Genomic DNA, 27645 nt, shown 5'->3' on the forward strand with positions numbered 1-27645 from the left:
TGTCCCCCAGCGCCGGGGCAGGGGCACCGGAGCCACCACGCACCGGGGACTCATCAATAACCCGTGGGGGGGGGCTCAAATCCACACCATCGTGAGTCCCGTTTCCTCCCAGCACCCAGCTCCTCGGCTCACTGCCGACACTATTTTTGGAACCTATCAGCCATGAGGAGCGCGGTTAATGAATAAGCTCGCCACGCCGGCCTCGCGTCTCCCCGACGTCTCCGAACGGCTCCAGCAGCGCCTCCCCGGGCTCGCGGTGCCCCATCCCCGGTGGTGCTGCAGTGGTGGGGACGGATCCTGCGCAACGGCAGCCCCCGAGCAGCGTCCGCGTGAATCAGCCGGGAGCTGAGGTGGCGGCGTGGTAGCAAAATATTTCCTTTTAAAGGGCTTGTTTGGGGTTCTGTTTTTTTGGCTTGCTGCAGAGCCTCACGCCGACTTGGCGTTGATCAGTTGTGCTCCAAATGAGCAGATCATTCACAGTTATTTTTACTCGCAACCTCCAGTATTTCAGGTGGGCCTGCAGCGGCTCACTTCGTATCCCCACGCAAAAACTGGCCAAATTAGGTTCCAGGAATGGATGAGGTGAGAGGAGGGCAGCCTTCGCTGGGTGCCTGGGGCAGGAGCCTCCAGAAGGCTGCAAGGTGCTGGTGTGGCAGGGCCAGGTCCGTGTGGCCCTGCTGCTGGCAGCAGGCTCGCTATGAGCCCGCCCGTATTTTTCTCGTCCATCACCTGGGGACTGCCCCAGGCCGGCAGCCTCGGGGAGCTTTGGCACCAGGAGTGGGGGGGCTTCCCCTGGCCCCGTTCCACCCAGGGGTTGCTCCGAGAGGCCAGGAGCAGACCCGAGGGGCTGTGGCAGCGCCCGGCCACCCGCAGCCCCCATCCTCACAGCACCGGGCTAAAATTATCCGCCTGGCTTGGCATTAACCAAACGGCTCAGCCCAACGGAACCCGAGCGGGCCCCTGCGGGGACATCAAACCGCAGCTTTGCCTTTTCTGTCTGTGATAGGGAGGGGAGGGTCCTTTCAGCCACAGCCTGGTGACAAAGACATTGATTTCCTAGACCTTTCGGTGTGGCCAAATCTATATTTTTAGCTGGAGGAAAAAAAAAAAAAAAAAGAACAAATCACGTGTCCAAGAAATGCTTTCCCTGCCCTGATGCGAAGCAGGCTGGAAGCAGGAGATGAAAGCCTTCACCGCCGGAGCCAGCAGATGTGCAGGGCTCGCCGCCTGCTCCCCGTGTCCCCAGCGCGGGCGCTGTGCCACCAGCCTGTCCCCTGCGCCCCTGGCCCCTCCAGGTGCCAGCCCTGCTCCCGAGGGGCCGGGTGCCCGCGCGTCCCCCCAGTGTCCCTATGGCCGTTCACCTTTCGGGGGGCGCTGCCTTCGTCTCCCCTTCCCTGCCACCTCCTCCTCCTCGCTCTCCCCCACCCTGTTCTCATTTCCCCAAGAAGACTTTAATGAAATCTGCCCTTAATTAAATCCACATTCATTTGCATAATTACCAGGAAATTGAAATTAGCCTGCCGACGTGGCTGGAATACGTTTGGCTGCGAGGCGGCCGTGCCCGCTCGGCAGCTGCCCCCGTCCCTGCTCCCAGCCCCACCCCCAGGGGGACCACGCTGTCCCTGCCATCACTTTGGCTTTATTTAAAAAAAAAAAAAGAAAGTCTTCGCCATTCAGAATGTTGTTGTTTTTTTGGTTTTTTTTTGCTTTTATAACTATATATTTTGTCATTTTTTATGTTTTTAGTTGCTTTTTTTTTTTTTTTTCCTTTTCAACAGTGACAAACTGAGGTAACGTCTGTGACACTACAGCCTCTCCTACGGGAAGAAGGTCCGAAACCCGACAGCCGAGGGAAGTCGAAATTAAAAACCTGACAAACCGACCGAGGTGACGACCCGGTGCCCGCCCCGCGAGGGACGCCCCGGGGAGCCCTGGGTTCCTTACCTACATTATTGCACGAAAGATCGAGGACATCGAGGGACCTAAGGCAAAAAGGAGAAAAAAAACCGTGCCTAACATCTCTAAATCTGTGCGATGCTACTTCTAAAACCGGACCTGGGCCCCTGCGGGCGGGCAGGGCGGGGGGGGACGGGGGCAGCGGCACCGATGGCAGGCTGTGGCGGGGGCACAGGGGGAACGTGGTGGGACCCCCGCCTGCCTGGCGGCTGCTGTGTAAACTGCTGCTGCTTCGGGGTAGCGTGATAGCCCTTTGTGCGGTAGTTCGGGGTCCAGAGGGGATGGGGGTGCTGGGGGCCCCTCAGGGTGCCCCCCTCCCCCCCCCCCCCGCCCCCGTGTCCATGGGTCCTGCAGCAGCAAGAGCAAAGCCCTGCTGGGGGGGGGGGGGGCAGTGGGGGCAGGGGGGGATCATCTGCCCCCGTGTCCTCGGCGTGAAGGGGCCACCGTGGCTCCTGCCACCGCCCTGCCTCACTGCGGGCAGACCCCGGCGTGCTGGGGACAGGGTGGCAGCAAGGAGGGGTGACGGGGACCCTATGGAGGACCCTGGGGAGGTGGCTCGAAGGTGTGTGTCTGCTGCCGCCCCCTCAGCTCCCTCCTGGCCATGCAGGAGCCACCAGGCCAGCCCCGGAGATGTGCCACCGCATTCCTAGTCCCTGGGTAGGAAAAGGCTGCAAAGCCCCCCAGAGCATCGCGGATCCTGGCCCTTTGTCCACCTCCCCCCCAGCCCACACACCCCCCCAGCCGCAGCTCCCCAGCCCCAGCAGGGAGGGGACCGGTCCCTCCGGCCATCGCCACCCCGCGCCGGGGCAGGGAGGACAGGGTGACACACAGTGACACTTGCTACATCAATGGCTGCCGGCGCACGGCGGCGGGTGCGCAGCACCTCCTGCGGCATGGAGCCAGCCGGGGGGGGCCTCCTCCATCACCGGCCTCCTCGCCGCCTCCCGGTCCCCCCGGCCGGGCAGGGACCGGTGTGAGGTGTCAGCTCGCCACCCCAAAGGCCTCCTCCATGGCGTGGGGTCATTGGCCTTCCTGGGGCCGGGCATGGTGGGGGTCCCAGCACAGCCCCCCGTCTCGTTATTATTATTATTATTATTGGGGGACCCCTCCCCATGCCACTGCAGGGGGGTCCTGGAGGGGGCAGCGCAGCTGCTGGGCAGGGGACGGTGGCACCGGCGTCCTCCCCAGCTCCTGCCACCCGGGTGGGACAGCGGGGCCAGCATCCTCAGCGCTACCGAGCGCAACCAGTTTTGTCCTTTTCCTCTTGTTTTTTTCTTTTTGTTGTTGGTTTCGTTTTTGTTTTTTTGCTTCGGGAGGAACGGCTCCCGGTCCTGCTGCCGCCACCGCCAGCAGCCCCTTGCCCGTCCTGTCCCCGGGCTGGAGCCGCTGGGAAAGGAGCCGTGCGCCGCCCCGGCGCCCTCAGACGCAGATCTCTATTGCTGTGGCCAGGACCATCTGCCCTTTGCCTTTGTCCTGCCGTCCGTCTGTCCTGCTGGCCGGCCCGGGCGATGCCGCGCTCGGCTCGGGGCCGGTGAGCCGGGGCCCGCTGCCGTCGGTCAGGATGGTCCTCTTGAGCGGCGCGGGCGTGCAGGAGCCGGCCGCCTCATGGCGGTGCGCCCCGGCCGGCAGCTTGTCCCCGGCGTGCTTGCGGGAGCGGTAGGAGGGCCGGCGGCGCACCTCGGCCATCAGGTCGTACTTGATGAAGTAGAAGACCTCCTTGACGGGGCAGCGCTTCTCCGGGTCGAGGGCCAGCAGGCGCTGGAACATGCGCAGCGCGCTGTCCGTGAAGCGCCGCCACTGCGAGGGCAGCCCCGCCAGCCGCCCCTTCTGCCACCGCACAAACTCCTCGAAGAAGGTGTCGGAGGCAGCCGCCGCCTCCCAGGGGAAGTTGCCGGTGAGGACGCAGAAGATGAGCACCCCGAAGGCCCAGACGTCGATGCTGGTGTCCACGGCGAAGCCCTCGGCCCGGCCAGCTTGGCACACCTCGGGCGCCGTGTAGGGGATGGTGCCGCTGATGCGCTTGACCCGGCAGCCCACCTTGCGGGTCATGCCGAAGTCAGCCAGTTTGACGCGGCGGCAGTCGCGGTCGAAGAGCAGCACATTCTCCGGCTTGATGTCCCGGTGCACCAGGCTCTTGCTGTGCATGTAGTCCAGCGCCAGGCCCAGCTGCTGCACGCAGCGCTTCACCATGTCCTCGGGGAGCCCCACCTGCGGGTGCGGGACATGGTCACCCCCTGCCACCCCATCCAGCCCGACCGTAGACCCCCTGGTGCCAGCTGCTGCTCCGTTTGCTCTGCAACCAGGGTTTTACTCAGGGTACTCTCGGTGTCTCCCATCTCGCTCCGCAGGGCTTCTCCACTTTTTGCTTCCCTTTCTCCACCCTTCCTCCTCTTTCCCTGCCCCTTCTGCTCCAGGGGAAGGAGGGATGCCCAAAGCAGGACCAAGCCAGTGGGGGCCCCAGGCCACCATTTATGGGACCCAGGCCACCCAGGGTATGGGTGATGAGTCTGGCGATGGGTCCCAGGACACCCAGGGGAAAGGTTATGAGTCCCAGGACACCCAGGGGATGGGCGACGGGCCCCTGCTTTTAGGTGCTGCACTACTTAGGTGTTGGCACTCTGCTGCCAGCGGGACTGCCCCAGGTGGAGATGCCTGGTCCCCACATGTGGGGCTCCAAACAGCTCCACAGGCACCAGGAGCCCCACCTTGCACCCTAGCAAAGTGTGAGTCGGGTCGGTGGCTTTGCCCAGCATCCTGGGGACACCGAGCCCTCGCGTCCCCCACTCCAGCGCCCCTCTACGGCTCCCACCTGCGGGGGGATGATGTCGAAGAGGTCCCCGCCCGGGGCGTACTCCTGAGCAAAGACGTAGCAGTCCTCAGTCTCGAAGACCACGTCAAAGACCTTGATGATGAAGGGGCTGGAGGAGAGCGTGTTGGTGATGCTGAACTCCCGCAGGAAGTTCTTCAGCTTCGTCTTGCTCTTGTTGACAAACTTCAGGGCCATCTTGGTGCCTGCGACGGGCAGAGGGCTGGCTGAGCGCGGGGCATGGCCATCATGGGTGCATGCCCAGGTACCGCGCTCCCGAGCTCAGCCGCACATGGGTGCTTCCCCGTGCTCGCTGCCCACCCCGCTCCCCTCACCTGTGCTTTTGTGGGACACCAGGTCCACCTTGCCGTAGGTGCCCTTGCCGAGCTCGCGGATGAGGTCGTAGTGCTTGTTGATGTCGGTGCCCGAGAGGGTGCGGATGGCCAGGGACTGCATGTCTTCTGTGATGAGCGGCACCCCGCAGCAGGCCAGCTTGCGCGACGGCTCCTGCTCAATCGACCCGGCACTCATGGCTGTGCTGCAAGGCAGAGGCATGTCACGGCTTTGGCCCGCGAGGACGGTGGGAGCCAGCCCTGTCCCCTAACCCTGCTCTGCCCACGCAGAGCATCCCTCGAGAGCCCAGCACACCTGGGGCTGCCCCAGGACCCCAAAAAGCACCCGCAACCAGCAGAGCCTCCACACGGCGCAACAGGAGCTGAGCTCCCACTCACCACCAGGCTGCAGCCAAACCACCCTCTGAGCATCTTCAGCGAGCGCTGCCCTCCTTCATCCCCAAAATCACAAACCCGGTGCCGGCTCCCCGACCGGCCCTGGGGGAGCGCGGCGACAGCGCCCGGCTGCCGGCTCGCCCCGGCCCGCGGACGCTGGGCACCCTGGGACAGTCGCAGAGAGGGGACCTCGGCGGATGGAGCTGGCTGCGTTTTGTTTTGTAGCAGATTGACAAAAATCATGGGATAGCAGCTGAGCGGGCGCGGGTATATATTTAGATTTTTAATGCGGCAAAAAAAAAAAAAAAAAAAAAAAAAACACTCAAAATTAATTCTAGCGCCTCCGGGACAAGCGGCATCCCTGGGTCCCAGGACCAGGGCTGAGCCTTGTGCCATGGCCCCACAGAGGCTGTGGGGGAGCAACGGAGCTGACGGAGTGGAGGTGGATGAAGGGTATCAAGGAGCAAACCTGGGTAGGGAGAGGGGAGCGGAGACGCACGGGGACGGTCCTGGCCCAGCCCTGCCCGATGCATGGGGACCAACTTGTCCGCCGAGGCTGAACCCGATCTCCAAACTTGCTCTTGTTTCTTTAAACTATGGCCGTGCTGCCTCTCATCCCAGTTTTTCTTTTTTTTTCTTTCCTGGGAAGTTGGGCAAAAAATAGAAAAGGAACTTAAACATCATGATGTTCCAAAAATGTAACGGCTTGACTCATAAGATCTCCAAAGCAGCTCATCTCCATAGTGCTTTATTGGCCTTGTGGAAGAGGAGCACCATCTCAGTGTCTGGTTGCTGGAGGTGGAGGTGGGTTAGTGCAGAAGCTAAATGGATGCAGCAGGACTAAAAACAGCTCGCAATATCCTACAAGAAGAATTATGTCTGCGCTTGAATTTACAGTCCTGCTTGTCAATGTCTGTTAATTAACCTGTGTTGAAATACAATTATTCAAGTCAGCAAAGTTTTTTTTTTATTTAAAAAAAAAAAAGCCTGTGGGATAGGAGATGAAGGACTGCCTATTGCTGAGCAGCTCTCCCAGTCAAGGACTGCTTGCTTCTCCTTAATCTGGGTTTCGGTCCCCTCCTGCCTGATGGGTTTTTGAGGCTGTGCTGCAGAAAGCTCCCTCCTGACCTGCAACAGAGACGTGGCCCTCAGAAACGGGTGTCCCCAGGGAGGGACGCGTCCCTGAGGAAGGGGTGTCCCTGGGGATGGGGCTGCTGCTTGCAACGCTCCCAGCTCGGCCGCTGTCCTCCCCGAAGTGCCAGCAGGTTGGAAGGGAACACAGAGCCACTGCCATTCCCGGGAAAATCCAGCAGCGGCGGCGGCCGAAACACCAACACGCCCGGGGAAAAAAAAAAAAAAAAAAAAAGGAAACGCAGAAGTTTTCATTAAAAATTGAAATGCTTTGAAAACATGCTGGTTTCTATGTAAACAGCAAAGGCAGCAGCGAGGACAGGGACGAGGACGCTTCCATCTGGCTCTGCGCAGTCACGAGGACCGTGGGTCACCCGTCCCTGGGCTGAATTTTGGGGTGCTGCTGGGGAAGGAGCTCTGCCCCGCGGGGGGAACGCCGGCATCCTGCCGTGCCCGAGCAGACACCACCACGGCACGAGACCAGGGGTGACACCCAAGGGGCAGCAAAGCCACCGCTGGGTGCCACCAGTCCCCACTGCCCGCCGCAGGCAGCTTGCGCCGTCATCTGCGTGTCCTGAACCGTTTCTCCTACTATTCAGACTAAAATTGTTCTGTGTTTAAGCTTGAGAACCATTTATCTCATTGAGCGAGGAGGATAATCCACCCACTGCTTCCTCGCTCCATGGCATGTATTTATAGGCAGGCGCTCGTCTCCCGGCGGCAGCTGTCTCTCCTCTTCTCTCCTCTCCTCTCCCTGAGCCTCCCCTGCTCCGCGGTCCCCAGCACCCGCACCCGGTCCCCATCGCCCGCCGGGTCCCCGGTGCCACCCGCTGCAGGCGCGAGGCTGCACGAGCCGCTCGGCCGTGTGCCGAGCCCTGGGCGCATCGGCTCTGCCAATAAGTAATTGGCAACTCATTAAGAGCTCATTGAGAGGAGCAGGAGCAGGGAGAGGCGGCTGCCGGAGCGGTGGCTGCTTGGAAATGGAGAGGAAGGGATAAAAAAAAGCCCTCCGGCCACATCGGAGAGAGACAGGTCAGAAAACCAGCCCGGCTTTAAACAGAGGAGCAGGGTTTGGTGCTGGGGGTTTGGGAAGAAGCCCACGGGGCAGGGCTCGGGGCTCTGCAGGACACACATTTCCCTTTTAGTAAGGAATGCAAAGCGCCTGGCAGCAGGCAGGCGTCCCCGCGTCCCAGCTGGAGGAAACTGAGGCACAAAGCAAGGAAGCGACTTCCCACGGCCACACAATGCGCCAGGGGCCAGGATTGGCCCCGGGTGTCCCGGTTCTGCTCCCACGGTGAGCGGGGTCCCCCTGGCACCAAGCAGGCACCGGCCCTCGCTCCCCATCCAGGTGTGGGGATGGGGGGACCAGGGCTGTGACACAGCCCCGGGGCGGGATGAGGTCTCCCCTCCTGGCCCGCATCCTGCGAGGAGCTCTGCACGCTGCTCTGCACCCGTTTAAGCACCAGGAGCCCTTCCTGGGCCCATTTTGGGGGGAAGGATGCTACGGGATGAGCTGGCGGCTGACCCACCGCGTGCCGCACCGTGACTTTGCTGGAGGAGTCACTGCAGGACACTCGGGGACGATTCGCACAGCACATCTGGATGCTCGCCCTGCAGCTCAGCCTCAGGCATCGAGGGCAAGCTGAGAAAACCGGGTCCCTACCGGCAGCGAGGAGCAAGGGGACAGCAGAGCTCACCTGTGCCCGGCGCAGCCCCACCAGGGCCGTCCCACCTACCGACGTCCCCACGTCCCGCACCGCCCTGGCAATGCCCACGCCGCAGCCGGCTGCAGCCGGGGCCGAGCCGCAGGCTCTCGGCGTGCCGCTCCATTTCCAGCCTCCGCCGCCTCTCGGCTCTGTTCTCATCTGACCCCATTACGGGAACATGTCAGCTCCTCGCGGCTCGTCGGGGCCGTGGGGACCGGCGCCAGGCAGAGCAGCGTTATTAGCTGCGTTTCCCATGGGCATCAGGACACCGGCATCCGGGGACACCGGCAAGGGCACCTTTGCCTAACGAGGCCGACGTCTCCGCGGGAGGGCATTGTGCAGGGGAGGGCATTGCGCAGAGCTCAGGGTGTTTTTGCCAGGGTCAGTGGTGTTGCAGGGCAAGACCCACCTGGGTGCAGCCAGAAGGCCATGAAAACATCCATGTCCCACCTAGTGACCCCGCTCCGGTCCCTCCTTGTTCCTGCGCAGGGAACGGGGGGAATTGCTGCCGTTTTGGGGTTTCTGAAACCCCAAAAGCTGGCCCAAAAGGCAGCAGGCAGCAGCTGGGCGTGGCCGCCCAACACCAGCACACGCACAAGTGATGCCACGGCCATAAGTGCGCACGGGGAGAGGGCGCCTTCGCCGGGACCCACAATGGGGCTGCCCAAAGCTGCAGCATTTTGGGAGCTGCCCAGCATCCCGCAACCCGGGAGGCACAACCAGCACCCAGAGGGCAATGGACGGGACAACAGCTCCTTGTCCTCTTGTTTCTCACGGAGCGAGACCTGACCCCTCGCAGCGGTGACCTGAAGCGCTTTGGAAAGCACTGGGAGGTGCTCAAGCGCCACATGCCATAAGCCTCAGCCAGTGCCACATTGCCCTGATCTCCACCAAAGCAACGGTGACATCCCAAGTTCCTGGGTCCGTGACACTTCTCTGCACGATGGCACCGTGTCCCCAGCTGGCCGGATTTCCTCACACCTCCATTCCCAGGCTGGGGCAGAGTGCCCGGCAGCAGCCCTGAAACAGGGATCGGCTTCGGCAGAGCCGATGAGCACCCCGCAGCGTGCACGATCGTGGCACGCGGGAGCTGCCTTCCTCCTCCCGGTGGAGACATCTCAGCTGTGGGGCAGGGGCAGGCCCCGCTTTGCCCATCGGCAGCACCCCTGCAGCGGGAGCCATCTCCCACCCCAGACCACAATGAGCTCCTTCAGCCCTTGGTCCCAGTGAGGTTGCACAGGCGGCCTCGAGAAATTTTGGGTAGAGCACATCGCCAACAGCCCCGCTCTGTCCGACAGCGCCTGCAGCCCTCCCGAGGGACCGGCAGCGCCCCGGGGAGCCTCGGTGCCCCCCACGCTGCAATCCTGGAGCTTCCGGGAGGATTTTTCCCTGCCCTTGTCACCCAGCTCAGCACTTGACACAGCACCGCTTCCGTACAGCGCGGCCCGACGACAGGACCTTGGCTGCCTTTCAGCGCGCTGGCTTCCCAGGATTTTTCCTGCTGAAGGGGATTGCTTTGTTAGGACCTCAGCTCCTTCTGCCTCCGGCTCCTCCCGCCTTCTCCCAGACTTGCCGCTGGCACCGGGGATTTATGATTACTTCATTGTTTGATTGGTTTCATCAGCCTGTCAGCATCTCCCTCCCAAAACTCTTCCACCAGTGCCGGCAGCACCGCGCCTTCGGGATCTGCAAAGACAAACGCCGCGAGCGGCACCTGCCTGGTCCCCGCGGGGCTGGGCCGGCCACGGCCTCGTCCCTTCCCACCCTCAGGGGCAGTGTCCCTGCCACCTCGGTGCCAAAACCAGCGCCACGGCCGCTCCAGAGGGGCTGCGTCCCCACGGAGGGGCTGCGTCCCCGTGCTGGACCCTCACAGGCCGGTGCCGCCCGTGGCCCAGTCACCCCAGCGCCCCGGGTGCCACCGCTAGGGACAAGTCCCCGCTGAGGTGGGGTCACCAAACCCCTCGGCTGCGCCCCGAAATGGCCCAGCCCTTCGGGGAAGGGCAGAGCGAGGCCGTTGGAGCCGCAGCGAGCCGGGATGCTGCCGGTTGGCGGGCTCGGCACCGCCGGTCGAGGCTTCGCCTCCCGGCACCCGGCACCGGGCACCCAACGCTCGCCGGCCCCAGGGTGGGTGGCGGTGGGGTGCGCTCCCCTCGCCCACCGCTGCCAGGGCGATGCTGTGGGGGCTCGGGGCTGCCCCCGGTGCCCTTGCCCACTGCTCACCGCCGTCCCCGCACCGCTGTGGGGTCGCTGCCCCCAGCCGCTCCCCCAGCCCCGCTCTCAGCACGGTGCCGCCGCATCGCCCCCAGCCTCCCGAATCGCCCCTCGTGTCCTCGAGCTGTCCCCGCGTGTCGCCGGGCGGCGAGGACGGAGCCCCCCCGACCCCCCCGGTCCCCCCTCGCCCTCCCCACGCCTCCCCAGCCCCTCTCGGCCACAAAACTCCGCTCAAGTCGGGCTCACGCCGCTTCCGTCTCCGGCCCCGGCAGCCGCAGGGCTGGGGCCGCACCGGGCGGGGGCTGCGGCGCAGGTGGCGGCGGGGACCGGGCGGGGACCGGGGGGCTCCGGGGGGGGGCCGGTGCGGGGCTGTGGGGTGCGACCCCCGGCACGGGCTGGGAGCGGGGGGGCTGTCCCCGACCCCCCCAAACACACACACACACAGCCGGGGGGGAGCGGGGGGGCAGCGCCTGGCCCGCGGGTTTCTTTTGATTTTTTTTTTTTTTTCATAATTATCCCTTTTATCGGGATCCTCTCGAAATGGCGCTTCCCCAACCCCCCCCCCCCCCCCCCCCCCCCCTTTCCCCTTCCCCTTCCCCTCCACATCGCCGTGCAGACAAAAGGGCCGCTCCGCCGCCCGCACAAAGGCGAGCACCGCCGCTCCTCCCTTTCCCCTCCGCCGCACCGGGGCCGGCCCCGAACCGCACCGGGGCCAGCGCGGAGCCTTACCGGGGCCCGAACCCCGCCGTCCTCGGCGGCACACGCAGCCTCCGCCCTCAGCCCCCCGCGCGGGGCCGCGCCGCCGGGCTCATCCCGCCGCTGCCGGCGGGAGCGGGAGCGGAACCGGAGCCGGGAGCGGCGCCCCCCCCACCCCCCGCTCTCCGCCGGAGCCCCCCCCCCCGGCAGGGCAGCGCCGCCGCCGCCCCGCCCCCGGCCCCGCCTCCGCGATCCACGCGGGGAGCGCGGCACGAGTGGGGGCGCGCCCCCCGCCCACGCGTGTCCCGCTCCCCCCCCAAAATCCCCCGGCCGTGTCCCGTCGCCGCCGGGCACCGGGCTGGGGATCCCGGCGTGGGTGAGCCCGCATCGGTCCGGTGCCCCCGGGCTGGGTGCTGAGGGTGGGAGAAGCGTTTTGGGGGAGAAAACGGCCGGAACGGGCAACGCTGCGGGAGATGGGGCGGCACGGCGGGGACCTCGGGGACCCCGGGGACGGGTGGCAGGACGGGGACCCCACGCTGGGTGGAAGGGGCCTCGCCGGTGCCACTGCGCGAACGGGACCCGCGCTCGCCCAAAGCGCCGTGGCCTCCCGCCCTCCGCACCCAGCTGCCCCCCCCGGGGCTGTCCCCCGCGTCCCCTCCCGGTGCCACCCCAGCTGCAGCCGCTCCCCGGGTTCGGAGCTGCACCTCGGATCCCTGCGGCTGCCCCTGTTTATAGCTGCGGGCTGTTTCTAGGTCAGACACGGGGAGCGGTGCCGGAGAGCAGTGCCAGGGGAACCTGCGTGGGGACAGTGGCCGGGGACCCAGGACACGTCGCCCGCCCCAGGTGACATCGGGGGACCAGCACCCGTGGACGGGGAGCGCTGCGGGTGCTGCTGTTTGCAGCCCCTTTGGGCACAGCGGGTTTGGGTGAGCGCACGGCGTGTCCTGCAGTGAGCCGTGGGGAAAGTGCCCGCTCCGTGGGGCTCCGTGGGGCTCCGTGGGGCTCCGTGGGGCTCCGTGGGGCTGGGCGGCCCCTGCCCATCGGACGCTGGGTGTGCAGCTGCAGACCGCGCCCCAGCACGTGGCAGGCCGGCGGTCACGCACAGATGGAATAATAATAGCAATAACAGTAACACCGGCTACTGTTTGCATAAAGCTCACGGTCTTCAAAGCATTTAAAGAATATTAATAACTAATTATGATCAGCGAGATGGAAGGAGCCGGATCCAACACGTTTGTCACCCAGCACAGTCCCAGACCGTGCCAAAGCCCCAAGTGCACCCGGGATTTCCGCCAGCGGCTCCGGGGGGGACGTCCCAGCTTGTGCCGGGGGATGCACGCGGGCAGAGCGGGCAGCGGGGAAGTGACCCAGAAAAGGCAAAAGGCGAATTGCGGCTCCCCAGGAATGGCTTCCCACATCGCCACGAGCACCACGAGGGTTCGGAGAGCCAAGGACGAGCTGGGGACACGCAGGTCCCTGCTGGAGCTGCTGTTCGGATCGCAGCTGTGTGCGTGCCACAGAGCGGCGGACCAGCTCGGGGACACGTCCCCGAATTTGGGGTAAGCAGCTGTGAACGCACCCCACTGCTTGAGAAAGGCTGGGTTTTGAGCATCTCCCCCCTGCAAGCCAAGAGAGAAGTATTGCAGAAGCAGAAAGCCCGAGATATTTCTAAAATCCCGGTCCCCTCCAAACTCAGCGAGGTCGCTCATCCCCTCGCCACCTCTCGGTGCCGCGAGCCGTGAGCAGCTCAGCCAAAAACGAAGGCGCTGCCGCCGCGAGCAGTGCTGCCGGAGGGCAGAGCTGGTGGCCACAGCCGGCGGGCACGGAGCCGCTGTCACGGAGCCGCTGTCACACCTTGGTGCCAGAGCTGAAACCTGCCTGGAGCTGATGGCGGGGATGCTGGGAAGGAGCAGGCGGGAGGGAAGGAGGGAGGCAGGGAGGGAGACAGCCGCGCAGGAGCGGAGCACGCCGGGAGCCGCAGCGGGAGCAGCCGGGGATGCGCTCGGCCCCCGGGGAGGTGCCTCCCCTCCCGGCTGCTTTTGGAGATTTTTTCCCCCATCGAGCTCCCAGACCTGCTCTGCCCTCGTGGGAGCTGCCAAGCCTTCGCTCCGCCTCTCGCTCGGCGACCTTCGCTGCCCGCGGGTCATCGTCATAGCGTGTGGCCGCTGCTGCTCGCCCACCCGGGGGTACACGACCCACGGGGGGCAATGGGGTTCCAAGGGGAAGTGGGGCCGATGGGAGCCGGTGATCCCTCCGTGCGATGCTCCCCTGTGCCCAGACCAGATTCCCGGCTGCTGCTCCCAAGGTCAGGGAGGAGACGCAGCCCAGGGCACCGCAGGGCGCAGGCTGCGGCTCTGGTGGGGAAGGGCCGAGCCGCTGCCGGCGGCCGTCAGAGCGCTGCCTCCCCTCCCGCAGCCCCCCAGGCTCCGTCCCCTGCTCCTGGGGGACAGGGGAGCAGGGGAGGCCCCAAGCCGGCCGGGCAGGGGGCCCAGCCTCCTGCCTGCTGCCTCCCTCGGCACAGGCTGGGTGCCCGAGGCCGCAGGAGCCGCTTGCAGGCAGCTCGGGAGTAGCGTTAACTCTGGAGCGTAATGATGGCTGTTGAGTTACTGGTTTGAGAAGAAACATAACGGCTTTCTTTTGGGGGTGTTTCTTCTGAAACGAAGCAGAAGGGGTTTCTTTGGGGGTGCAAGGGGGTCACGGCACCGTGCTGCTCCCCCTGGTCTGGGTGCAGAGCCGCAGGCAGCGTCTGCAGCGTTTCCCATCCCGTTCACATCCAGGGCCAGTTCAAAGCCAGCAGCGGGAGCGAGATGGGGGCGTGGGGACAGCCCGGCCCGGCCCGGCCCGGCCCGGCGCTCCCGCCGCCTCCGCTCGCAGCCCGTTCTGCTGGCACCATCTAGCGAGGGCGAGGGGACCGGCAGCAGCCGCCAGCACCAGGTGCGGGTGGCCCGGTGGCCCGGTGGCCCGGTGGCCCGGTGGCCCGGTGGCGGAGCAGGGCGCAGGCGGTGCCAGCACCTCTCCCTGTCCCCTGTCCCCCAGCCCGCTCGGGGATGTCACCTCCCTGCGCCATCCCGGCTCCGGGTGCGGGCGGCGCAGCGGGACAGGAGCCAGGGGTGCTCGGGGACCAACGCGGGGCCCCGCCGCCAGCCCCGGTGCCCCGCGTCACCGCGTCGCCCCAGCCCCTGGACCACGACTCACGGAGATCGAGGCTCCAAAAAAAAACCAACAAAATGTGCTTTACCCACCAAAATACATCCTACAGCTTCCGGCGTGCTGGCAGGAAGGACGGACACCTTGCGGTGCGCCCAGGCTGCCACGTGCCCACCGGGGACAAGCCACAGCCCGGCTCACAGCCATGCCTGGCCCCTGGGACCCGGACCTGGACCCTGGCGGGTGCTCCTGCCACGGCAGGAGGAACGGCCAGGGGTGGACGGAGGGGGCTTTGCCCCGGGGACGGTGGCACGGGACAGCAGCCGGCGGTGGCCCGGTGCCACAGAGGAGCAGCTGGGCACGGCATGTGCCGGCGTTCACACCTCGCGTCCCCGCCGGCTGCCCGGCTAATTCAGGCGCCGTGCGTTTGCCTTGGCTGCCGCTCAGCAACGCGGGTGGGAGAGGTTTCGGGGCCAGAAAACAGCGGGGAGGGAGGGAGCCGAGTGCTGGTGCCGCTGCAGAGAGGCCTTTGCGAGCTGGCGCTCGTGGCCCTCCTCGGGGACCATCACCTGCCCCCGCAGTCCCTGGGAGCAGGGTCCAGCCCCACTGAGAGGAGAGGGTGCAGGCAGGATGGTGCCAGGATGCCCTGTGTGCAGGGATGCCCTATGTGCAGGGCAGCCGGCTGTCCCGCAGCTGGAGGTGGCCGAGCAGGAGCTGCCACACGGCTGCACGGGGACGAGTCCTGGGAGCACGTCAGTGCCACCCCCAAATCCAAGCCAGCCCGCTGCCCCCAGGGCTCCCCAGGCTGCCGGGGCACCCCTGCAGCAGGACACAGCCTCCGGCTCCTCCAGAGCTGCTGCGACCCGTTGGGATGCGGCAGGAGGTGCACCCCAGCCAGCAGTCCCACTCCCGTGGGCACAGCACGGCACGGCACAGCACGGCACGGCATGGCACGGCACCAGGGAGGGACACACACACACCTCCAGCATCTTGGAGAGCTGCTGCCAGGGAAGCACATGCTGGATGTGCGCACGTGCTGGGCACGCAGCCTCTCCTGGCACGGCATGGCACGGAGCCGAGCCCCGGACCCCTCCAGCCGTGTCTGCACCAGGGCAGGCTCTGGCACAGGCTCTGCAGGTGGCTTTCCGCTGGCCACCGTCCCCAACCCGCCTCGGTGCCGTGTCCCCCCGCGGCATCCCCGTGGCACTGACCTGTGCAGGTGCAGGGGCTGCAGCTCCTCTTTCTGGAAGCAGACGAAGCAGAAGGAATCCATCGCGCGAACGCACCCGGGCGAGGGGGAATCCAGGCCGGGCAGCGCCGGAGAAGCGTTGGCATCTTCCTCGCCCTCACCTGTGCCATCGGTGGGGACTCACGTTCACCTGGCCAGGGCCATGGTGTCGGGGAGCCCCTCACACCGCTGGGCCGAGCGCTGGGGCCGGCCGCTCACCGCATGGGGAGGCAGCGCCGGGCCGGGCCGTGTCCCTCGTCACCCTCGCGCCGGAGCCAGCAGTGCCCGATGCCATCCCGGCACCCATCGCACACCAGTGCTCAGGGGCTGTGTGCGGGGACCTGGGGTGGCATCGCCCTGGCTGAGGGGTCCGGCAGGGCAGGATGAGGCCCCGGCCGAGCCCTCGCGGCACTTCAGAGGCCGGAGGACGCGGCCGCCCCACTCCGGCACCCAGCGCCCATGTGGCACCCAGGCGGCGGGCACAGCCCCGGTGCCCGTGGCCCCGCCACCGCCGCGTCCCCGCGGCAGCGTCCCCGGCGCAGGACTCGTGGCAGGCAGGCGGCCGGGCCAGGTGCCCCGCGTGCCCGCGGAGGAAAGTTGTGCCGGCGGCGAGCCGCGGCTCCGCGGGGCCGGTCTCACCGGCAGAGCCGCCGCTCGCTCTGGCAGCTCAGGCAGCGTGCGGGTATTAATAGCTCCAGAGCCATGCGGCGAGGCTGGGAATTAACTCCTCGGCTGCCGCCGCCGCCGGCCCTGCCCGGGCTCCGTGCTGGTGCCGTGGGGTTTGCCAGCACCGCGGCTGAGACCTGGCAAACTCAGCGCTGTGCTGGTGGTGCGAGGCAGGGCAGCCGTGGTGGTGTCCGGGAGCACCAGGCCCTCGTCCCAGCCCATGTCCCACCCCCTGGGGCGAAAGCAGAGGCCAGGTCCCTGCGGGAGGACGTGGGGAGGCTTCCCCAGCCTGGCCATCGGCTTCGTCATCTCTCGCCGTGAATTATTCAGTGCGCCGCTCCGGCTGCAGCGCATCTGCCCCAGCCACTCCCACCCTAATGGCAAAAATCGATGGATTTTAAAGTCTCATGGACAGAAAGCTCCTGGCCCTGCCACCGAGGGCTGTGCTGCGGGCAGGCTGCTCCTGTTCCGCATGGCATCGGTGCCGGGGACTGTCCTCGGTGCAAACCTCCCCAGGACCAAACCCGGAGGGCGATTCATCCCTAACTCACAGCCGTCACCTTTGTCACCATGGAGGGACAGTTCCTGCAGGGCACGGCGTGCCCCAGCCCTGCCTGGGTGCAGGCGCCAGCATCCCGCAGGCATCGGGAGCCCCTCTCCACCCCGCGGGGTGCAGCGGGTGCCTCCTCCGCTGCCATTCCCCCAGGGCCCTGGCACCCACCCAGGCACCCACTCACCAGCTTGCTGCACAGAGCGACGAAAATGTTAAAATTTAATGTCTCGGCTAATGGGCTGAGCAGCGGAGAGGAGAAATGTGGAAAAAAAAGGGCCGCTCTCCCAAGGAAGGGAAGAGGAGAGCGTGTCCAGCCCTGGGGAGCCCCTAATGGCTTCTGGAGGGGCCGCGTGGTGCTGGGCTGATGGGACCCCTCTCTTTTATTAAAAACCATTAGCTCCTCGCAGCCCCCGTGGAGATGTGGGATGGAGCAGCCGGGCGCTGCTCTGCCTGGATCCAGGCTCCACCGTGGATGTCTCTGGCTGGGACCCAGCACGTGGAGCCCCGGCTGTGCTGTCCCCTGCACGTCCCCTCCCCAAAAGACGGGAGGCTGAGGACAGGGAGAGGTGCAGAAGGGCCGATCCGGATGTCTCTCTGCATTGTCTGGCTGGGCTTTTGAGGCCTAGGAAGAAAAGCAGGGGCAGGCACTGAAATTTGTGTAGGTTTAAAAAAAAAAAAAAAGCCACAGCCCCCAACTTTCTTCCAAGTCCATCCTTCGGCTGGAATAGAAGTGGCGCCTCTTATCACAGAGCAGCAAGGTGGAGGTGAAATAGCGTCACCTCTTCCAGACACCAGCCAAGGAGAACACGGCAGACAAAGCTCAATTCTTCCATGTATCCGCAAGCAGCTGTGGCTGGCACTGCACCCTGTGCCCTCACGAAGCCCCTGCTTCAGCAAATCCAACCCCTGGCCATGGAAACAAAACATTTGGGTCCGTGGGAAGGCGTAATGGTGCCTGCCTGCCACTGGCAGCCCAATACCTGCTGTCCCCTCTGTATCTTGTGGCAAGCACAGCAGCAGAAGAAAGCCGGGGAGGAGGCAGTGGCACACGAAATGATGGCCCTGCAAAGCCCAGCTGGAGCAGGGCCTTGCCTGCAAACCCCCCCCACGCCTGCTTGTCTGACCTCCCGTCATGTCTCAAACCCTTGAGCTTGTTTGGTCCCAGCCCCAGGAAGAAATTCCTAGGGATGTAACCTGCAAATAGCCCCAGGGGCTTTCCAGTGAGAGGAAACCCTCCGGCCTCGGGGCATCCTGGCTGTTTTGGAGGCGAGTGTCTTCTTTTCGGAGGGTCTTCTGGAGGAGGAGGAACCCGCGGTGGGGAGCACACCTTCCCCCAGAGCAGTGGGCTGTGGGTTTTAATTAATTACGCACGACCGTACTTTGAGGTTGTGGGCATGGGTATTTGCACTCAGAGCCTTTACCTGCCGTACATTTTAGAGCTTGCTAAATGAACAAACTGCTTATTGCCAAGCAGCTTACTGAGCAAAGGGACTGGTTGGGGTTCCCTACACAAAACTTTCCCTCGCGTTTCAAAGTTGCTCTATTGTACTTATAAAATACAGCTTCACCCTTTCAATGAAATTATCTTGGGTGGATGTGCAGGAAGACGCTCATTTACGCATCGCATTCAGAATGAGTTACAGCTCAGTTTGTGGTAGGAGCAATAAAACGGCAATAAGATGGAAACAGATACCCGGCTGGATTTGAAGAGAGGCGTAGACAGCTGCTGGATTGGAATTAGACTCAGACTCAGCCTGGAGGCAAAACCCAAACTCTGCAAAACTGGAATAAAGCAATTAACTGCAATGAATATTTGAGTGTGTGATTGAACAGGCTGGAACGAAGACTGGAGCTGTGCAGGATGCTTTGACAAAAGGGCTTCAAATCAAGTTCTAGTGCATTTCTGTGTATGTTTACAATAAAGATAACCGAGGGATAAACCATACAGTGAAGAACAATTTTCACAAATTCTGTTACCTTGGCCTCCCGAGGTAGCCATTTGGCTCCATGGTGTTTCCCTTTCTTCTGGTTTGTTTTTGTGGTTTTTTTTAGACATAAAGTTAGAAAAGTTTGATGGCTTTTCCCAACTTGGGCTGACTGGGACATAGTCGGAGCCTTACTGTCTCCCTCTTTAGGAAACAGAAGATGAAAAAGCCCCAAATTGAAACATAAGGGCTGCAGACAGCCAGTGGTTTCCCCGGCCAGGGCAGTGCAAGACCTTTTATTTCCACAGCTATTGAAGGCATGAGGATATTTTGTTGTTCTTGGAGCAGATGTTGCTAGAACAGGGACAAAAGCTTCTGGAGCTCAGAGCACACTGTCAGCCCCAAATCCTGTACTAAAATGTGCTGCATGCCCTTTGGATTTTTCAGGGGAAACAGGAACACAGGACAAAAGCTCCCTGTAAGGATCCAGCATTTTGGCACCTTGACAGAAGGCTAAAGCCGGCAGCTCTCGCCTCTGGGGCCTTCTGCCTCCAGCAAGAGCTGGCAAAAACTGTGCCAGGAGCAGAAGCCCAGCTCCAGCCTCCCAGGCTTTCCTCCAGCACTGGCAGAGCAGCTACACGCTCCTCCTCTCTGCTTTCTGGGTCCTGCTCCGTGCCCAGCTCAGTTTTCTTCTTTCTCTCAGTGCCCACCAGCTTGTTCAGTGCCATCCGTGTGCCAAACCCCTCCCACTTCTGGAGTCTCTTTTGTTAGGCAGAACAAAACCCAATGCTCCTGAAAATGCAGTGCGGGGAGAAGCAACTTCCACAGCATCAGGAGGCAAGGTGCAAGCGGAGTGGCGACGGCAGCGGCTTTGCATCAGGCAGGACGCTCGCCCCGGTGTGAAAGGTGCATGCTGGAGCACATGTCAACAAACAACGTGCTAAAATAACAAACCACGATCATGAGATTATCCTTTTAATGGCCTCCATGGATACCTGTCCCCTGCCAGTGCAGCTGTGGTGGCCCAAAGTGACGATCAGTGGAGTAAGAGGCTCCAGCCTCCGTGAACACGCGCGCAGGCACGTTGCTGGGCTCGGCCTCACCTTTCAGAGACGCTGGAGAGGCTTTGGAGACAGCGCAGTGCCTGGCACATAACAGCAACCAGAGTGATCTCCAGAGCAGCCCGACAATGTCAAAGCTGCAAATCTGTGTGATGAGATTTCACCCTGGGGCACGGACACGTGCTGCACATCTCGGTCTGGGAAGAGCTGCAGCACCTGGACCTCAGGCGAGGTTAGGGCTCAGGTCTCCAGCCCTTTATGCACGAGGGATTCACCCGCATTTAATGAGCCCTGCCACACAGGGCCCTGCGGTTTAAAGACAAGAATGGGGTTTCCACCAACAGGGAACGGCACGGGAATGCCCAGGATGAGGGGCTGCAGGGTCAGCGCGCTGCTGAAAGGCAGCCACAATTAGAAGCACGGAAGTGGAAGAAATTGGACAGTGGAAAAAACACGGACTATTCAACCATAATCTTCTTGCTAAGCCTTGCAGCTAGTTACACTCCCCTTGAGGGTTTATTTCTCTCCCTCTCCTGTTGTGTTTAATCCTCTAATGTAACTGCAAGCATTTGCAATATCCTCATATGTATACAGCCCCCCTCTAAAGCCTATTAAGCCACCGGTTTCAGCGATCTCTTGTAACGGGAAATGCCACAGGAGACTTTGGGAACCATAAGTGTTTTGATCTGTATTAACTTCGCTGTTTTTAGGCTCTGATTGGTCCTGGCTTCATTTTGAAAGGCAGTAATGAAGGGCTGAATTTCCTGTTTTAATCGTGCCCCTCTTCTCGGTCTCCCCATTGTGTCTTCTCTCCCAGCCCCTTCAGTCATTAGAAAACAGAGGGCGTCAAAGCGGATTGAACTAAACCCGCAGGGTTGGGATTGGTCTCTGATACCAGGCAACTGTTTGCGATTGCTGCTGATTAGGACCTGCGGTGTGAGGATTTTCCTTCCTTGTTCATTATTTAATTAGTTACACAGGCACGAAGCCAGTAAATGCAGATAGTGTTCTTGTATGCGTGTGCCTCCCTTGCAAGGTCCTTCGCTGAAGGCTCTCAGGGGAAGCAGCCACCTGGGGTGGCGACAGGGCCCCTGTACCCGGTGAAGAGCAGGATTGCTCTTCAAGAGCAGGGTGTGGGAGCGTCTGAGGTGTTTGGGCACCGGAGGCAGGTCTCCACCATGACCTCCCGGGCCCGTGCCGCTGTGGTTATCGCACGGACCAGGCGGCCGGCAGCGGGTGTCTGTGTGCCCCACGCTGTGCCACAGGCGTGAGAAACGCTCTGTAGCCAGTAACACAGGCTCAGGCGAGGATCTCAGTGAAGTAGCATTTTTATTCGCGATTGCAATGGTGGGCGTCCCAAAAGCAGGAGCGCGCCTACTAGTTCCATAACACAGTTTATATACTTGTGGGTTTTTTTTTCCTCAACGACCGGGACTCTCCCCTTTCCCCATTGACTGGGTAATCCAGGTTCACAATCTACCCGCTGCTTCACAGACAACACGTGGCTTTCAGTTGCCGGCCTGTTATAAGCCAAATTTCTTTTGACTTTTTTACTCTTTGAGGCGGTAATGTTTCTTACACCATGATTTCCGCCTAATTGCTCTAAGGGTTCTGGTGGCCTGCATTTTACAAGGTCTCTGTTAAGCTTTCTCATCACTGCAGGCACATCTCAGTACCGCATTCCTTCCCTCTAACCAACGTAACTCTGTGCAAAAACGACATTTTTATTCCCACAGCGGGCAGGGGAGCGCCCTTGTAAGAAGGCTCAGTGCCGGGGGAGAGGTGACTGCCGCGGGCAGCGCGGAGCTGGGGGTCACTGAGGCCCCGCACACGCGGAGAGGGGCGCCGGGGACAGCGGCGGGGCCCCGGGGGCGCGGGGCTAGGCCCGAGCCTGCCCCCCCCCCGTTGCCTAGCAACGCCCGTACCCTACGGCAGCCGGCCCCGCCCTTCGCGAGGGGGCGTGTCCCGGGGAGGCCACGCCCACCGCGCCATCGCCCCCGCCCCCTCCTGACACGCGCGAGCACAGCCCCTTCCTGCCGTGCGGGCAGAGCCCCTCGCGCATGCGCAGCCTCTCGGGGGGCGGGGCGACCCCCCCTCCGCTCCCCCCAGCTCCCTCCCCGCGCCGCGAGGCGCCGCGCCCTCCTCCAAGATGGCGGCGGCGGCGGCGTGCGCGGCGGCGGCGTGCGCAGGCGCGGCTCGACCTCCTCCTCGCTTCCTATTGGCCGGCGGGGGCCGGCGGCCGCTTCCGGTGGGCGGGGCGGGGCGGGCAGGGCCGGGCCGCCTCCCGGTGCGCGGCGGGACGCGCCTGGAGCAGCCCCGGGGCCGCCGCCAGCCCCGCGCCCCGCGCAGCCCGGCCCCGCTCGGGCCGTCCCTCCGGCCGCCCTGCCCGGCGCTGGGGGAGGCCGGGGGGGCCGCGGCCGCTGCATGGCCGCCGCCCGTGACATGAGCGCAGCGCGGCGCCCGGCCTAGAGCCGCCCCGCGGGAGCCACCGGCAGCCATGGTGAGTGCGGGGCGGGCGGCGGGGCCCAGCGGCGCTGCGGGGCCGGGCCGGGGCCTGCCCGCTCCGTGCGCGCCCGGGGGAGGTGGGGAAGGCCGGGGGGGGGGGGGTGGTGGTCCCGGTAGCCCCGGGGCCGCTGCTGCCGCTGCGGGCTCGCCCTGCCCTCCGCCGCCGGACCCTGCCCGGTGCCCGTCCCGCTCCGCCGTCCGCCCAACCGAGCCCGCCGCGGTCTGCACCCCCCCCCCCCCCCCCCCGCCTTTTTTCCCCCCCTTTCTCCCCGCCCAGACCCCGGGCAAGGAGCGTTCGGTCCCTGGGAGCCCCTGCGGGGTGCCGGGGGGGAGCCTGCCCGCGGGGGGTGTGCGGCGGTGCTCAGCACCCCCGGGGCCGTGTTAAGGAGCGGCTGTTTCTCTTACTATTTTACCTATTTTTGTGTTATTTTTCCCTCGTCCTGCCCGGAGGGAGACCTGAGAGCGCGGCGCCTGTTGGGCTGGCAGAGGGGAGCCGCAGGTGCCCAGTAAGCAGAGAGCTGCCTCCGGCCCTGCCGCACCGCAGAGTCCCACCGGGCGAAGGCAGCAGGCACCGAGCTGGTTTTCAACCCCTTCTATTTTCAGCTCTCAGATGCTGCAGGCTCGGCCTCCTCAGCCCCTTTTTGTCAGGAAGTCGGTTTGTAGCTGTAAATTTGTCACCCGCCGTGCCGGCCTGCTCAGGACGGGCTCCTGGCTTGGCTGCCAGGTGCCACTCACGGTTCTCGGGGCAGCTTTCGCTGGAGCTACGGCAAAGGGCCGCGTTCACCAGGTGGGCTCTTTACCTGTGAGGACTCCTGCTTCAGGAGGATGAGTAGCTACCATGGCTGGATTTTGAGGGTTTGGTAGGCCCGTGCTGTGTGACAAGCTGTGGCTGTGCTTGTGGAACAAGGTTACTGCGTTCTGTGCTTCAGGGGGCACACCAGTAACTGCAGCTGGCAAAAGGACTGATTAGTTCTTCCTTTTCCTTCCTCTAGCCGTATGCTTCTAGCCTGATGTATGCCGGATCCCCCCTTGTTTTCTTTTTTTTTTTTTTTTTTTTCTTCCTTGAACATCAAATATTTGGTTCGGTCACAAGCCGAGTACTGGGTGTGGAGGTGAGAAGCAGGCAGGGGGCTGTAGTGCAGACCTGGCTGTTGTAACGCTTCGTGTGACTGCGGTGCGGGGTTTTCCTTCTGTTCTGATTGCCTTGGAGCTTGCAGATGGGCCTGTTCTGCTGCCGGCGTACCCTCCTTCCTGGAAACAGTGGGGAAAGCGTGAAGATGAGCTCCTGCGAGGCGCACTGGGAGCAACTACAGCGTAATTAATCTGCGCTGTCAAAATACAGGCTTGTGGGAGCGGGCTTCGTTAGCTGGACTGGGTTAAAACGGAAGGGTTTAAGCGGGAGGGGCGGTGGCGAGTTAGGGCCTGGTCACCTGGGCAGGAGTGAGGAGAACAACCAGGGCGGTGCGAGGGGCATCAAGGGCACGAGGGGGAACCGCAGCGGGCTCTGGAGCTCCTGGTGTAAACAGGTGCCGGTTCGGCGTGCTCCACTTCCACCCATGGCTCAGAAATGTTACGCCACCACTGAGAAGCTATTTAGTCTGGCAGGAAGCTCGAATCAGTCTTTTGCTTTGTGAGGTATCAGTTCTTACAGAACGGCTCGGCTGGCGTCAGGCTTTGTGGTCGTGGTACCGAAGCTGGTGCCGTGCCAGGCTGCTAATGCGCGCTGCATCTCTGCTAAATGGGTCTCGTGCAGCTGCCAGGCGGTGGCTTTCTGGGGAAAAGGTGTGCGTCAGCCTTGGTGGCGTCGTGACGTCCTTGTAGGGAAAGAGAAGGGTGTAAAATTTGGGCATCTCAAAGGGATTTCTTTGGAGTGAGTTGAGTCCGTGGGCTCTAAACACAGAATAACTAGCTCCAAAAAGTATTGGTGTGCTTCCCAGTTGAGTTTTAGGTTTCCTCTAGGTGATACTAAAGAATATTCAAAATAAATATTTGTGGAACTAGTCATCAACACGCTCGTGTTTTGCATCCCAAGAAGCCATGCATTTGTTTCATCTCTGATTCTTTCGCCCTTTTTCTGCTCCCACTACCCAAGGGGTTCAGCTGTGAAGCTCAGAGATCAGCGGTGATCACCAGAGCCCAGCAGCCACCCGGCAAGTGCCTTCTTACCTCCCCTGGGGGGCTGTGAGGCAGGCACTTACCTCCTACAGAATGTACTCTTTGTTTTGCTGGGACTTGTACTGTGCCAGCAGCTAGAAGAATATCTTAGGAATAGGGTTTCCTTCCCAGAAAGGCCGTTTTGCTAGCCGTTGGGCTTTAAAATGGCACGGGAAGCCACTGGTGCTAGCTACGAAGCCGGGCGCTCGTCTTTCCTGTTGTCACTAGGCCTCACAAGTGTGTAGCGAAACGGGAAGCGTACACCACGAGTAGCAGCAGCGGACCCAAAACAGCCCGTGTCCCTGTTCTGCGTGAGGCAAACATAACTCGCAAAGATGGAAGGAGGCAGTGGGCGTGGGTAGCTCGGATCTTTCGAAGTTTTTCACGGCAGCATCCTAGCTTTTCTTTCATAGCCCCCGTTACCAGCTTGCATTTTTTTTTTTTAGCAGTAAGCGCTGTCACTTTCTTATGCTCAGAGCTTCCTTTGAAGAACCCACGGTGGTTTAAGCCTCCCATATGCTAGGGAGTCGAGTACGCCTGGATCGCAGAATATCCAGGCAGGGTGCTGGTGAGCTGTAGGTTATTCTGGCGCTCGTGGTTACCAAGGAGCTTGCTGCTGAATTATCAAACCAGCCCACGCTTTCTGCGCGCGGCTGAGCTGGTGGCCCGGGGGCTGACTGAACCGGGCCCGTGTCGGTGGCCCTGCTGCCTGGAGCTGGAGCTTGGGCTGCTGCTGCCTGACCGGGAAGCTGGCGAACCCCGGGGACACCTTCCAGGAGGAGAACCCGGTAAGGCCGCGCAGCCCCAGCGCTGCGGCAGGCAGGAAGCGCTCGTGCTTGACGAGGTCGCCTCCGTGCCGCGGGGAGGCCTGCGAGATGGAGCGGAGATGGAGTGGGGCCTCCCCGCCCCCCGCAGCGCCCGCTCCCGTGCCGCCGCCACCGGCATCAGCGCCGGGCCGCTGGTGTGGCAGCCTGAGGTCCTGTCCGCCTCCTGATATCCCCTCAAAGTGTGTAGCTGAAAAAGAAAAGTAAATCTTTTTAAAAAGCGTTCTGACTCACTGCGCTGTGCGGAGAAATGAGAATAGGAACTGGTAAGTCCTCGCCTCAGCTCTAACATCTGGCTTCCTTTTCTGGCCTGCAAGTCACGTCGCTTTTTCTGCCCCTCCGGAGTATTATCCCCATTTTATTAAATCCTGAAGCGAGAGCTAAGACTTAATGCCTGCGAACCGTCTCAAGTATTTATTATCTCTGCAGCGAAGCCTCCGTGGCTGCAGGAGGTAGCACGGCGCGCTGCGGGGCCGGATGGCACGGCCCTGTGCTGCAACGCTGGCGTTGGGCGCTGCAGTCTGCCGGCAGTGCTCGGGCATCGTTGGCAAACCTGGGTTTAACTCAGCTCTGGCAGAGTTAAAAGAAAGAGGAGTCAGAACTGAGTTTGTAGTGGGAGGGCTGGTCTCGAGTGCGGCTGGTAAGGGGGCTTCCCCCTTGGTGAAGGCTTGGTCTCGGTAGGACGGTTACGTGTCACACCCTTCAGTATCCGCAAGTGGTGCGTGACGTACGCCGTGTTTCGAAGACCTGGGTAGCTCTGCGGCCTCCAGCGAGGCTAAAAGGTATTTAGGCAACGTTGTTGAGCCTCGAGATCCACCAAGCTGTCTTGAAAAGCCTCCTGCTGGGTGATGCTCGTGGCAATCTGCTGGGAGAGGGGCGGTGGCCGCTGGGATTATTTTAGCGCAGAGCGCTGGGACGGGGCGTGTGCTCAGCGCAGTTCCGTGCCGCAAAGAGCCTGCTCGGTGTGCGGGTACCTGAAAGCTCCTAGGAGTTTGTGCTCGGTCGGATTAGTTTAACGCCCATTGTTAGGTGGTGCCTTTTAGATCGGGAAGAAGGATCTGCTATTGTAGTGTGCAAAATAGAGGGGGGGGGGGAAATGACAAGTAGCTTTTATACCTGATACCTGGCTGGTAGTACGGTGTGTCCTCAAAGCCCTCTGAACCATTGGCCTGTGTCAGTCAGCAGGTATCCCCTGGTAGTACCTATATTTGTATTTGGGTCGCTGCTGCCTTGGCCTTCTCTGCGTCCCAGGTGTTCCCGTGGCAGTCTTCTACTTCTGTGAGAGAAACGAGGCCCTTGCCAGCTTTATTTTATCAAAGTGGAATATCATCTGTAGAGGCGAAGCATGCGGCATCTGCCTCCCGTTCCGTGAAGGTCTGCTCATTCCAACGCAAGCACAAATATTAATAGTGTGGTAGAGGAAAAAACAACTAACGTTTTTCCATACAGATTGTCTTGCACGCGAGCACCTAAAGCTTAGGAGAGGTGTTTCTGCTGTGAAGCAGGGCTTTTTCCAGCCCTCCCCCTGATACACGCGCATTTTACAGCTTTCTTTAACAGTTTATGGTTCCTATTTAGAGACAGGAGAGAGAACTTTCACTGTACCTAAATGTTTCCGACTCTTTTAGCAACACTGCAAATTCTTTAATCCCCCATCTTCCCTGATCCCTCTCCCGGGGGAACCATGCCCAGAATTACGTTTCTCTTACAATTTTCCAACGCGCTGCATTCGTGCTCCAAATCATCTTTTATTTGTTTCAGCATCTCCAAGTTTTGTAGCTGGGTCTGCAAGCCTGCGTCTATTTTTAGCAGTTTGATTTAATGTTTTATTACGGCTCTAATTGCAGCATGAATTTCTTTTGGAGAGGGATTGTCGTATTTCCTTTTTTTCCCCTGTGTTTTGGGAAAAGGAGCCAGGATGCCAAAGTCAGCGCTGAAGGCAGGGGACATTGCCTTCTAGATGAGTTTTTTTTTTTTTTTTTTTTTCCTTATGGGAGATAATTTTGTCTGAAAATTCTGTGTAGTGCTTGGTTGATACTGTCCTGCTTCGATGGGTCAAAAAGAGTTGTGGTAATTCTGGTCCTTTTCCTATGGGCTGAGGGCTGAAGTTCGCCTGCATGGTTGGTTTTCCGCAGGTGGTAGCTGGTGTCCGAGAACAGCGGTTGAAGTCAGGGTCTGGAAGGGCTTCTGGAAGGGCAGCTGCTCTGCAGCGCCAGACTTGTGCTGTTGTCCCCCTCCACGTGCCGGTGTCCGGTATGGGGGGGGGGAAGATTGAATTATCCCCTGCTTCTTGGGTTTCTCTGTGCAAACGTGAAGCAAGGAAAGAGGAAGACGATGCAATCCGTAGC

At 62.2% G+C, this 27645-nt stretch overlaps 2 protein-coding genes across 5 annotated transcripts in view; one reads left to right on the plus strand and one right to left on the minus strand.

Annotated features, from left to right (window-relative positions):
• Positions 1 to 3365: 3365 nt before the first annotated feature.
• Positions 3366 to 15710, minus strand: SBK1 (SH3 domain binding kinase 1). 3 transcript variants are annotated; one of them, XM_035549113.2, is made up of 4 exons: positions 15593 to 15710; positions 5098 to 5295; positions 4766 to 4968; positions 3366 to 4164 (listed from the first exon to the last, which is right to left on the minus strand). In XM_035549113.2, the coding sequence occupies exons 2-4, from the start codon at positions 5291 to 5293 to the stop codon at positions 3376 to 3378; spliced, it is 1188 nt and encodes a 395-aa protein (XP_035405006.1). In that variant the 5' UTR covers positions 5294 to 5295; positions 15593 to 15710; the 3' UTR covers positions 3366 to 3375. The 3 variants fall into 3 exon arrangements, with proteins under 3 accessions (XP_035405006.1, XP_035405005.1, XP_035405004.1); XM_035549112.2 differs by having other exon boundaries at positions 5098 to 5300; positions 15593 to 15619; XM_035549111.2 differs by lacking the exon at positions 15593 to 15710 and adding an exon at positions 11268 to 11377 and having other exon boundaries at positions 5098 to 5300.
• Positions 15711 to 22162: 6452 nt separating this feature from the next.
• Positions 22163 to 27645, plus strand: part of XPO6 (exportin 6) — a 55090-nt gene continuing 49607 nt past the window's right edge. The window contains exon 1 of one of the 2 annotated variants that reach the window (XM_035549115.2): positions 22163 to 22314. In XM_035549115.2, the coding sequence (XP_035405008.1) occupies positions 22312 to 22314 (3 nt within the window). In that variant the 5' untranslated portion in view covers positions 22163 to 22311. The remainder of the gene's footprint in view (positions 22315 to 27645) is intronic. The other variant, XM_035549114.2, reaches the window with a different exon arrangement.

This window comes from Cygnus atratus, chromosome 15, assembly GCF_013377495.2.
Source record: "Cygnus atratus isolate AKBS03 ecotype Queensland, Australia chromosome 15, CAtr_DNAZoo_HiC_assembly, whole genome shotgun sequence".
Classification (NCBI taxonomy): Eukaryota; Metazoa; Chordata; class Aves; order Anseriformes; family Anatidae; genus Cygnus; species Cygnus atratus.